Source organism: Scyliorhinus torazame, chromosome 3, assembly GCF_047496885.1.
Source record: "Scyliorhinus torazame isolate Kashiwa2021f chromosome 3, sScyTor2.1, whole genome shotgun sequence".
NCBI classification, from domain to species: domain Eukaryota; kingdom Metazoa; phylum Chordata; class Chondrichthyes; order Carcharhiniformes; family Scyliorhinidae; genus Scyliorhinus; species Scyliorhinus torazame.
The window spans coordinates 153,965,419-153,977,816 of NC_092709.1; the positions used below are offsets into that span (position 1 = coordinate 153,965,419).

At 49.2% G+C, this 12,398-nt stretch overlaps 1 protein-coding gene across 3 annotated transcripts in view; it reads left to right on the plus strand.

Moving 5' to 3' along the window:
• The window catches only part of cc2d2a (coiled-coil and C2 domain containing 2A), a 294,925-nt gene that overhangs the window by 55,620 nt on the left and 226,907 nt on the right, over positions 1-12,398 (plus strand). For all 3 annotated transcript variants that reach the window (XM_072496407.1, XM_072496404.1, XM_072496406.1), the window contains exon 11: positions 11,141-11,312. In XM_072496407.1, coding sequence (XP_072352508.1) covers positions 11,141-11,312 — 172 coding nt within the window. The remainder of the gene's footprint in view (positions 1-11,140; positions 11,313-12,398) is intronic.

Sequence of the window (12,398 nt, forward strand, 5' to 3'; positions counted from 1 at the left end):
GGGGGAAATAGAAGGAGAACAAAAGCTGATAATGAGTACCACTACATCAAATCTTCCCAACATTGCTATTTTCAATAGTTATCCTATGAGGTAACTTATTTTAAAGGTTAAGTTAGGTTGTAACAGTTAGTATTTTAGGATCACATGGTACTTTTCATCAGGAGGGTAATGCAAGACGAAAGCTCCTTTTCCAGCTGAATATTGCAGACAATGGATTCTATGAGAGAGATAGTCAGCGTCTGAATCAAGAAGGCACAGAAAGCAAAGATAGTCAGGTACACATAAGTCAGTAATGCAGAACAATTGTTTTATATTGATGTAAAATGTTTTTGGCTTGTCATGGTTGCAGAGATGAAGGCCTGTATTTCCATACTAGAGGAAGGTAGCAGGAGTCTGGGAAAGACCCAGCTTGGCACATAAAGCCCGCAAAGGCAGGATTTTCATTGCAGCGGTGCAGGTTTGGGCTGCTGTTGTGCCAACCAATCCTGGAAAGAGTTCAGAGGCAGCCATAGGAGCTGCCAGGTGCTAAGGTGGGCTGTTTAAAATGCCTGCCTCTTCTGAATTATATTGAAGAAAGTAAGGCCATCTAGCCCTCACCCCTTCAACTCCTACACATTTTCATCCATGCCATCTCATGCACGTGCTCTTGTGGTTCCTCATACATGCTCACCAAGCTATGTCCTGTCCCTGTCCCTCCCCATCCACACACACAACCCAATGGCCCCTGCTGTCTCCAATGCCAAGTTATGGCCATTCCATGCCTATTCACATACATTGTATTGGGCCAATGAACCCTATGGTGACAGTTGGATGTGTCAAAAATGTTTTTAAAAGTCATTGATTCATTACATTCTATTTTCTTTGAACTGACATCTTTTACAACAGGCCAATGAAAGTATCAATCATCCAAACCCTTTGAGGTATCAACAGCAGAAACTGCAAGCACATGAAATGGCCATCTTATGTAAATAAATAATATGCAATTGACAGGTGAGCTCAGAGAGGCAGAGCTATCAATCAAGCAATATGTCCCAGGGGCTCAGCTGATTCAACAGCCTGAAGGATGTCTGGGCACTCAGTTATGCCTCATTAAGTATTCTTGAGCGTGCAAGTGCAATAACTTGGCATGGGGTATGAGGGGCCTTGGGCTATGTACAGGTGGGCAGAGCCTGGCATGGGGGGGCTTGAAGAGGACTTTTCAAACTTGCCTTTGAAATAGTTCCCTCATCCAGACTCTGATTCACAAAACCTCTGAGGTACCATGAACCATGGGTCTTTGAAAAGCTGGCTCGACTTCATGAGAATTGTGGAGGACCAGGACATGCCTATTCCTACTGGCCAGGTTGGGAATGCAGTGTGCAGGCTCGCAACCCGAACCAGCCCACACCCTATAAGGCACTCTTGAAAATTGGAAACTCTGAGACTGGGGTTGGGAATCACAGAATCAGGAAGCTTCTGCCATTTTTTTTTAAATAAACAATTTTATTGAGGTATTTTTGGCATTGTAAACAGTAACAATATAAATTAGTGTGCAAATATCAATTACAAAAACATAGTGCAAATAACAGTTCTTCTCTCGCAGATAGACCCGCCTATTCTTCCCCCCTACTCTACTTATTCTACCCCACGCTGACTATTAGTTCCCCGCGAAGAAGTCGATGAATGGTTGCCACCTCCGGGCGAACCCTGATAGTGATCCTCGTAAGGCGAACTTGATTTTTTCCAAGCTGAGAAATCTTGTCATGTCCGACAGCCATACAGACAGTCCAAAAAGTCTTTGGGGGCTTTGAGTCTCTCCAGGCCAACAGTATTCGTCGCCGGGCTACCAGGGAAGCAAAGGCCACAACATCGGCCTCTATCCCCTCCTGGACGCCTGGGTCCTCCGACACCCCAAAAGTCGCCACCTCTGGACTCATCGCCACCCTTGTTTTCAGTACCCGGGACATGACGTCGCAAATCCCTGCCAGTACCCCCTGAGTTTTGGGCACGCCCAGAACATGTGGACATGGTTCGCTGGTCCTCCCGCAAATCTAGCACACTTGTCCTCCAGCCCAAAAAATGTACTCATCCGGGCCCCGTCATGTGGGCCCGGTGATCTACCTGGAACTGAATCAGGCCGAGCCTAGCGCATGTTGCGGTTGCATTTACCCTCTTCAGAGCGTCTGCCCATACGCCTCCCTCCAACTCCCCACCAAGCTCCTCCTCCCACTTGAGTTTCAGTTCCTCGGTCCCTGTGTCCTCCGCTCCCATAAGCTCCTTATAAATATCCGAGACTCTCCCCTCTCCTACCTCTCCCCTGGAAACTACCCTGTCCTGGATCCCCCATGGTGGAAGGTGTGGAAAGGACGGGACCTGTCTACGTACGAAATCCTGCACCTGCAAGTACCGAAAGTCATTTCCCCTTGCCAGCCCGAACTTCTCCTCCAGCGCACTCATGCTCGCGAAGCTCCCTTCCAGGAACAAGTCGCCCATCCTTCCCACCTCCGCCACGCTCGAAACCCGCCGTCCATCTTCCCCGGGACAAATCGGTGGTTGTCGCATATTGGGGACCAGACCGACGCTCCCACTTCCCCCGCATGCTTCCTCCATTGGCCCCAAATCTGCAGAGCCGCCACCACTATAGGGCTCGTGGAGTACCTGGTCGGCGGGAGCGGCAGAGGAGCCGTGACCAGGGCTGCCAAGCGGGTGCCCCTGCACGAATCAGCCTCCACCCACTCTCAAACCGACCCCGTACCCACCATCCATTTCCTTATCATGGCTGTTAGCCGCCCAGTAGTAGTTGCTGAGGTTCGGCAACGCCAGTTCCCCCTCACTACGGTTCTGCTCCAGCATCCCCCTCTTTACCCGCGGGGACTTCCCCACCCAAAGAAATCCCAGGATGATTTTATTGATCCTTTTAAAAAAGGACCGCGGAATGAAAATAGGGAGACACTGAAAAATAAACAGGAATCTCGGGAGGATCGTCTGTACTCTCCCCGCTAGTGACAGCGGGAGCGCATCCCATTTCCGAAACTTGCTCCTCATTTGCTCCACCAGCCTAGACAAGTTCAACTTATGCATCCTGCCCCAGTCCCACTTGTATCCCTAAATACCTAAAACTTTCCCCAACCAGCCTAAATGGTAGCTCCCTCAGCCTATTCTTCTGAACCCTCGCCTGCACCACAAACATCTCGCTCTTTGCCATGTTCAACTTGTACCCTGAAAACCGGCCAATGTCCCCTGGGATTTCCATAATCCCGTCCATCACTGCCACTGGATCCGACACGTACAAAAGCAGGTCATCCGCAAAGAGCGAGACCTTGTGTTCTACCCCACCCCTGACCATTCCCTTAGCGCTCTCAGAGCAATTGCCAGCGGTTCTATGGCCAACGCAAACAGCAATGGAGAGAGGGGGCATCCCTGTCTTGTCCCACGGTATAGTTGAAAATACTCAAATGTCGTCCTGTTCGTCCTTACACTAGCCTCCGGGGCCTGATACAGCAGTCTAACCCAATCCACAAAGCCTTCCCCAAACCCGAACCGTCCCAGCACCTCCCATAAATAGTCCCACTCCACCCGGTCAAAAGTCTTTTCGGCATCCATTGCCACCACTACCTCCACCTCTCTGCCCTCCGGGGGCATCATAATCACATTGAGTAGCCTTCTTAGGTTGGCTACCAGCTGCCTGCTCTTTACAAACCCCGTTTGGTCCTCCACAATCACGTCCGGTACACAGCCTTCGATTCTGGACGCCAGGATCTTGGCTAGTAGTTTAGCGTCAACATTAATCAAGGAGATTGGCCTATCGGACCCACAGGCTTCCGGATCTTTATCCCGTTTTAATATCAGCGAGATGGTGGCTTGCGACATCGTCGGGGGTATCGTCGGGGGTAACACCCCATTGTCCCTCGCCTCGTTAAACACCCTAACCAGCACCGGCCCACTATCCCCGAGAACGTTTTGCAGAACTCCACCGGATACCCGTCCGGCCCCGGGGCTTTACCCCACTGCATGGCCTTCAGGCCCCCCATTACTTCTTCAGCCCTAATTGGGGCCCCCAGCCCCTCTACCATCTCCCTGCCCACCTTTGGGAAGGCCAGCCCATCTCAGAAGCGCCTCATCCCCTCAGGCCCCGTGGGGGGGTTCCGAGGCATACAGCTTGCTGTAAAAGTCCCTGAACACCCTGTTCAATCCTGCCGGGTCTCCAACCCGGTTCCTTGCCCCGTCCACCACCATCCCTATTTCCCTGGCCGCCTCCCTCTTCCTAAGTTGCTGTGCAAGCATTCTGCTGGCTTTCTCCCCATACTCATACACCGCGCCCCTTGCCTTTCTGAGCTGCACTACGGCCTTCCCAGTGGATAGCGCCCCCAGCTCCGCCTGCAGTCTCCGTCGTTCCCTAAGTCGCTCTGCCCTCGGGGACTCCACATATTCCCTGTCCGTCCGTATCATCTCCTGAACCAGTCTGTCCATCTCTGCCCTGTCCGTTCTGTCCGTATGGGCTCGGATTGAGATCAATTCCCCTCTCACCACCGCCTTCAGCGCGTCCCAGAGCACCGCTGCTGAGACTTCCCCTGTATCGTTGACCTGCAGGTAGTTCTGCATGCATTTCCCCACTCTCTCACACACACCCTCATCTGCCAACAATCCCACCTCTCACCTCCATTGTGGGCGCTGGTAACTTTCTTTGCAGGCCCGCAGGTCGACCCAATGTGGAGCATGGTCCGAAATAGTGATCGCCGAGTATTCTGTATCCCTCACCCCCTCCAAAAAGTCCCTAATCATAATAAAGAAGTCAATACGAGAATAAACCTTGTGAACATGTGAATAGAACGAGAACTCCTTCCCCGTCGGCCGACTGATTCTCCAGGGGCCAACCCCCTCATTTGTTCCATGAACCCCCTCAGTTCTCTTGCCTTTGCCGGGACCCTGCCCTTTCTGGAGCATGACCGATCCAAGTCAGGATCAAGGATTGTATTAAAGTCCCCACCCATAATCAGCTTGTGCGAATCCAAGTCGGGGATTTTCCCCAGCAGCCTTTTGATGAAATCTACATAATCCCAGTTTGGAGCGTAAACATTCACTAGGACCACCCTCACCCCCTCAAGCTTACCCCGGATCATGAGAAATCTACCACCCCCATCCACAACTGTGCTGTCCGCCTCAAATTGAACCCGTTTGTTAATCATGATCGTGACCCCTCTGGTCTTAGAGTCAAGCCCCGAATGGAAGACCTGGCTAACCCAGCCCTTCCGTAATCTAATCTGGTCCGCCGCTCTCAAATGTGTCTCCAGCAGCAACATTACATCCGCATTCAGAGCACGCAAGTGCGCGAACACACATGCCCTCTTGACCGGCCCGTTTAACCCTCGAACGTTCCAGGTGATCAGCCTGGCTGGAGGGCACCCTGCCCCCCCCCTCCCCCGCCCGCACCGATCAGCCATCCCCCTTCTTGGGCCCACCCCCTGTCCATGTGCCCCCCCCCCCGGTCCGCCTCTTGGCAGCTCCCACCCCCGACCTCCTCCCTGTTACCTGGTTCAGTTCCCTCCCTCGTCAGCAGATCATCCCCCCCCCCCCCAGCAACAACCCCTAACCCCTGCCATATACTGACTGTATACCCCCCCCCAGTTCGCTCCCGTTAAGTAGCTCAAAGCAGCTAGCCTGGTGACTCTCAACTCTGGCGCCACCATGTCCCCCACCTATTGTTCCCCCGCTCATCAACACCACTTCCCCAGAACAGCCCTGTTCGAGCAATCGCTCTGGGACCGAACCAGAGAGAAAACAAACAAAGAACAAAGCTCGTCCCCACACTAGTGCAATTCAAACTGTGTAATGAGGTGGGCGCTACCACCCACCCCCCTCCTAACATTACCAGAAAAATAGCAAAAAGAACCCGTACAGCCCCCCAGCACCCAATAACTTAACCTTTAACTATGACTTTGGCTTTAACTTTAAAACTTTCAAACAGGCAAAAACAAACACAAGAACACCCCAAATTTTAAGTAAAAGAACATGCCGAACAACATCGCTAACACGTAGGGCAATCCACAAACAAATGCAAACATCCCTTGAAACACTCTAACTTGAGTCCATGGGTCCTCAGTTCGGCACCAGTCCATGCCCCTTAGCGAAGTCCATCGCTTCCTCCGGGTCGTCAAAATAATGTTGCTGTTCCCGGTATGTGACCCAAAGCCGCGCCGGAGAAAGTAGCCCGAACTTGACCTTTTTAAACAGGATCTCTTTAATTTGTCTGTAGGCTGCCCTCCTTCTGGCTCAGATTCTGATAGATGCACAGGACACTGTTGTTCCATAAGCAGCTCTTTGTGTTCTTGGCCCACTGTGTTCCTTGTCCACGAACCTATGGAACCTGACCACCATCGCCCGGGGGGGGGCTGCCTCGCCTGCACTCTGTGAACCCTGCCCAGCTCCAACGGACGTGGGAAGAAATGAAATGAAAATCGCTTATTGTCACGAGTAGGCTTCAATGAAGTTACTGTGAAAAGCCTCTAGTCGCCACATTCCGGCGCCTGTTCAGGGAGGCTGGTATGGGAATTGAACCGTGCTGCTGGCCTGCCTTGGTCTGCTTTAAAAGCCAGCTATTTATCCCAGTGTGCTAAATCATCCCCCACCAGCTTCTGCAGGCATGTCTGCCACATATGCCATGGCATCCACTCCCTCGGCCCCTTCCGGGAGCCCAATGTTTCTCAGATTCTGCTGGCGAGACACATTTTCCAGGTCCTCCAGCCTGTCCATCAGCCTTGATTGTTGCTCCTTCAACTTTCTAATTCCCACGTCTGCTACCGTTTGAAAATCCGCCTGCTCCTCCACTGTCTTCTCCAATGCCTGGACCTTCCAGTCGCTCCACCGCTTTCTGAAGCGGTTCCAAGTTATGCCGCTTCAGTGCTGCAAAGCTCTCCTTCATGACCTTCCGTGGTCCGTTCGTCGGCCATCTTTCCTCCCACTTGAACTTCCACACCACCTTTGTTCAGCCCCTTCTTCGCCTGTTTTCGTTCCCTTCTCCTCCTTAAGTCCATGCAACTCTGTATGGATCCAGATCTACAGTACTGTTGTTTTCCCCTCCAGCGCTCAAAAGTTCGAAAAAGTCGGGGGGAAAGGTCTAAAAGTCTGACTGGAACGAGAGCCACCAAATACGCCACTTACTCCCTCATAGCCGCCACCGGAAGTCCGCTTCTGCCATTTTTAAAGGGTTCGCAAGTCACACTTAACGTGGTGTGTAATTTGCATGCATAACTCTCAAATTGAATTTAAGGAAGCAGAATAATAATGTGGATTAAGTGAAATAACTAAAGCATTACAGTATGATCCAAATGTTCCACTGATATTACTTTATAATTAGGGGTGCTTTAATAACTTTAGCTGTGATACCCTGAAACCTGAACCAAAGCAGTTAATATGATGCAGATGGTAACATGTAATATGTTGTTGTTTTGTTCATAAAATTGTTTTTCCATTTATTCTTGATGTTTTATTTTTTGATTTTACTCTGAAGGAATATGACGACAAGTCCTGTCGTGAAAGGGGTAACTGTCAGAAATTTAGATGTACTCATTGCATCATTTTCCAACCACGTAAATGACTGATCTGAAAACTGTATCCGAATTTCCGACATGTGTTGCTGTTGACAAACCAGGTCCTTGTTAATAGTGTCAAGGAAGAAATTACCTCATAGCTATCTGCCCTGTGGTATTTTTGTTCTGATCAAATATATGTTTACGCTAGTTTATGTTTAGCTTCTTCCACTGTTACGACCCGCCTGGGCTAACGCGGTCACTTCCAGCCCCACTTGATCCGGAGCCGCAACACAAGTGAATTAACAAATAATTCTTAGAAAAATGCCCAAAGTCTTTGGCCTTAGTTGAACAACAATCACAATGTTTGCAAATGCAAACACTAAGTTTATTAATCACAAATATTAATAAATATGCAGCAAAAACAACAGGCTAGTTATTATCTAATTCCTAATCCCCACTTCAACCTGCCCCACCCTCTCTCTCTCTCTCTCTCTCTCTCTCTCTATATATATATATATATATATATATATATATAGTGTGTGTATATATTACACACAAGACAGACAAACACAGAGGGGAGAAGAGGGGTGTAAAAACAAGGATGAAAGTAAAATGATGAGAGTCGTTGTTTTGGATGGTTGTTTCTAGCACATTTCTTATCTTCAGACTTTGCTTTCAGTTTGAGGTTTTCACTATAGATTCATTCAGGTCTCTGCAGTTTCAGAAATGTCGCAGCTTTTTTGGAGAAAAAGGAGGGAGAAAGAGAGAGCACGCCTTTCCCCTGAGTTTGTTTTTAATTTAGAGTACCCAATTATTTTTTTCCAATTAAGAGATAATTTAGCGTGGCCAATGCGCCTACCCTGCACATCGTTCGGTTGTGGGGGTGAGTCGCACGCAGACACGGGAGGATGTGGAAACTCCACTCAGACAGTGACCCGGGCTAACCACTGCGCCACCATGTCACCCTCGTCCTTTTCCCTGAGTGTCCTTGTTTCAAACTCTGCTTTTCTTGGGTCTCGGAAAATCGTCCCACTCAGGAAATATCCAATCACCACCTGTTACCGGGCAGAATATGGCCTTTGGCCAATTCATTGGCCACCAGCCAACAAATCAAACTGAGTCCCACTGATCTCTCAGGTGCCGGAAAGTCAATGTTTTGAAGTCCACAGCTGGCAGAGTGTTCTCTTTTGTAATTTTTGAATTTCTAATTTCCCCTGCTCGACTTAAAGATATATATCCATTAAGCATCCATGGGTTAAAATGATAACAGCAAAAATAAAGGAAGGGAAAATAAGGAAATCATCAGGAAGGACCCTTACACCTCATTGAGGCCATTATCAAGTAAACCACATTATCGGTTCTGTATATAAAGGGGGCGATTTTCCGAGCCCCGCTCCGGGCCGGAGAATCGCCGCAACCGCACCCCGACGCTGACACACGATTCTCCAAGGTGCGGAGAATCGGCGCCATTTGCGCCGGTGCGTTTGATGCGGCGCCGGCCGCGGGCCGCTGGAATCGGCGGGGCCGCCGATTCTCCGGCCCGGATGGGACGAGCAGCCGCGCGGATACGACAGAGTCCCGCCGGCGCCGTTCACCCCGGTCGCTGCCGGCGGGAACTCTGCGCAAAGGGTCAGGTGGTGGGGAAAAGCGATCCTTCACCGGGGGGCCTCCGATGGGGTCTGGCCCGCGATCGGGGCCCACCAATCGGCGGGCCGTCCTCTCCCCCACCCAGGCCTACTTTCCGCGCGGCCGGCCCCTGAACACTGACGCCATGTTGAGTCGGGGCCGGTGCGCTGAAGAAGTCCCCCACGCATGCGCAGGGTGAAGTGGCCCAGCTGCGCATGTGCAGGTTGGCGCGGTGCCCAATTGGCGCCGGGAAGGGAGGCTGGAGTGGCGTGAACCACTCCAGCGCTATTCTGGCCCCTGTGGGGGACAGAATCGGTCGTCCCCATGCCCGTTTCGCGCCGTCGAGAATCGCCCCCAAAATGTCCAATAATCAAGAATCAAAAATTCAGATAGAAATTAAACATTTAAAGATACTATTTGCAATTTTGATGAACGCTCAAAATATTTGTTACCCCATGTTATGTAAACAGGAGAATAAATGAGAGGTGATCTTATTGAAACATATAAGATCCTGAGGAGATTTGATAAAATAGACAGCGGGAGCATGTTTCCACTTGTTGATAAATCTAGAACCAGGGGACACAGTTTAAAAATAACAGGTCTACAGTTTAAGACACAGATGAGAAGAAATATTTCCTCTCAAGGGGTCATTAGTGTGTGAAATTCTCTTTTCTAGAAAGCAGTGGAGGCTGCGTCATTGAATTCACTCAAGGTAGAGTTAGACAGCAAAGTGGAGTTGAGAGCATAACCGGATCAACCATTATCTTATTGAATAGTGGAGCAGGCTCGAAGGGCTGAATGGCCTACACCTGCTCAAAAGTCCTATGTTTTTAAATGCAGAAAGTATGTGAGCCCAACACTTCAAAGATGCCCAAGGACTCAAACATTTTATTGATTAGTTTCATAAATTGTTCAGTAGAGACAGAGATGTATTTGTACTTGGGCAACTCCAAGGTTGTTCTTGCTCCTTTGTTACTTTCTCCCTTATCCCAGTTGCCATTTTCTTCCATTATCCCTTCTGACTGGAGGTAGTGACTCAACATGGAATACAATTTCATTGACAGTCTTTTGATACCACACCCATATGGACACTCTTTGTACGAGCGCAGATAGTGACTCTTGGAGGGCTGTAATAATAATGAGCGAAAGCACAATATCCTCACATGCATTTCCAGTAAGAGTCACCTGATGATAACAAGATGTTGAAGATCTGTTTGACAGTTGCTTTTTGACATCTTGGGACTCTTTGGAATGACTTGCTCAGTGCTACATCATGTAGTGCAATTACTTATGATGAATTATGGGTGTTATGTTATGTTTTGATTTGCATGCCTTTTCCTGCCTTTCCTCCAACATGATCTCAGTTATTTGAAAGTCAATGCTATTGTAATAAAGGAATTCACAACAAAGGGAAAGGCACTTCAGGCATTTCTCCAGTTGGCAAGTCCCAGACTACAATTGGCAAAAGAATGTAATAATGCCACCTGCCAACATTCTTCAGCTGTGGCACAGGAGGACCTAAAGGGAGAGAGAAAAACAAACCGAGAAGGTTGGAGATTGAATTTTTTAAAAAAGATAATTTTTCACACTATTTAGTTCAAGGTTAGATAAGATCATTGAGCTTTTTGGAATGAGTAAAGCTCTACACAGAGGGTCATTTCAGTGTATTTTCTTTGAAAGGGGGCAGCTGCTGCCTTACATTCTTGTCAGCATTTCCAATTATAGAAAAGGTCCTAAAATGTTGTTTTAAAGGAAATGTCTTTTTTCTGTAGTTGAGACATGTTCATTACATTCAATTTTGTATATAAATCAAGATACTATCAATGTATTTGGCAAGAGAAATGCACTAAAAGCTTCAAGCGCTGAACAATAACATACCACCTTGTACTGTATGGAAAGCAAAATAGAATAAATATTTGAACTTCAGTATTTCGAAATTTGTACATTTTTTTCCCCACCATTTCTGGAAGGGAAAATAACACTCTGCTGTCCCTTGGTTACTGCAGGAAGAGGATCGACCACTTGTAAAAGATAACGGGGAAGATGAGGATGACTATCTCTTCATAATTGGTCAGACAGCTCGTGATTTTCTTGTAGTCAAGGCGCCCGATTACGAAAGCTACCATAGTCAACGGCAGAAAGATAGAAAATTCCTTTTTACACCCAGCATTCTGACAGGTAAACTATTTTGAAGTGTAGTTTCTGACATGCCTTGATAGGCATTCTATGGGAAGTGTGGCTGGTTAAATACTAGCGAATATTTTGTGAGTTTAAAAAATAACTTGATATGGAAATGCCACTATATGGTATTAGTAATGTGTGAATAGTTGCCTGAACTTCCTCTGTTCACTATTTTAATGAGGCAGTTAACTAATTTAAAATTAAAATAATAACGGATGGCTCAGTTAAATTGCCAGACAGATGAAGCTAATGTATATCTCAACAAGTGCATCAATAATATTGCATGGGAGGGCAGCACGGTGGCACAGTGGTAAGCACTGCTGTCTCACGGCGCCGAGGACCGGGTTCGATGCACCACTCGGAGTCGCCTGTGTCACATGTGTCTGATGTCACTGTCCGTGTGGAGTTTGCACATTCTCCCCGTGTCTGCGTGGGTCAAAGATGTGCAGGGTAGGTAGAGTCCCAGAACACCGCAGCATCTCGCACTCCACCCCCCACCCCCCCTTCTGTCCCTGGTGCACCTGCTGGGCAGCAGGCAGAACAGAGCGGCACCATGTCACCCGGGATGTCCGAGGAGCAACCGGCCCCATCCAGGCCAGTCCGCCCCAGGAGACGAGCGCCAATGGGGACCCTAGTCGCACGGCAGGTGTCTAAGCAGTCCACCTCCACTCCTGCTGTACCATCTGGGGAACCACCTAGGCGTAGTGTTAGGGCCTGAAAGGCCAGAAAGCTAGACACCAGTTAAGTTGGCACGGGTGCCGGGCACAGTTTAGATATGGGGGCTAGGGCACGGACTGTGTGTACCTCTTCACATTAAACACCGTTCAAACCTGTCTCTGTGCTCTGTCTGATGGGTGTGGGGATGGGGTGGTCAGTGATGGCTACTGGGGGTGAGAGGTGGTGGACGAATGAGGCCTAGTGGGTGGGCCCTTCAGCCCCCCCCCGACCATCCCCATCATCCCGCCCCCAGCTATTCGACAGGACCGTGTGATGGACTGGCCAGCCCGCATGCAGGGATCACCCAGGTGGAAGGTGCTACTGTGGGCATGAGTCAGACAATGTCTAGCGATGTGGAGCATGGAG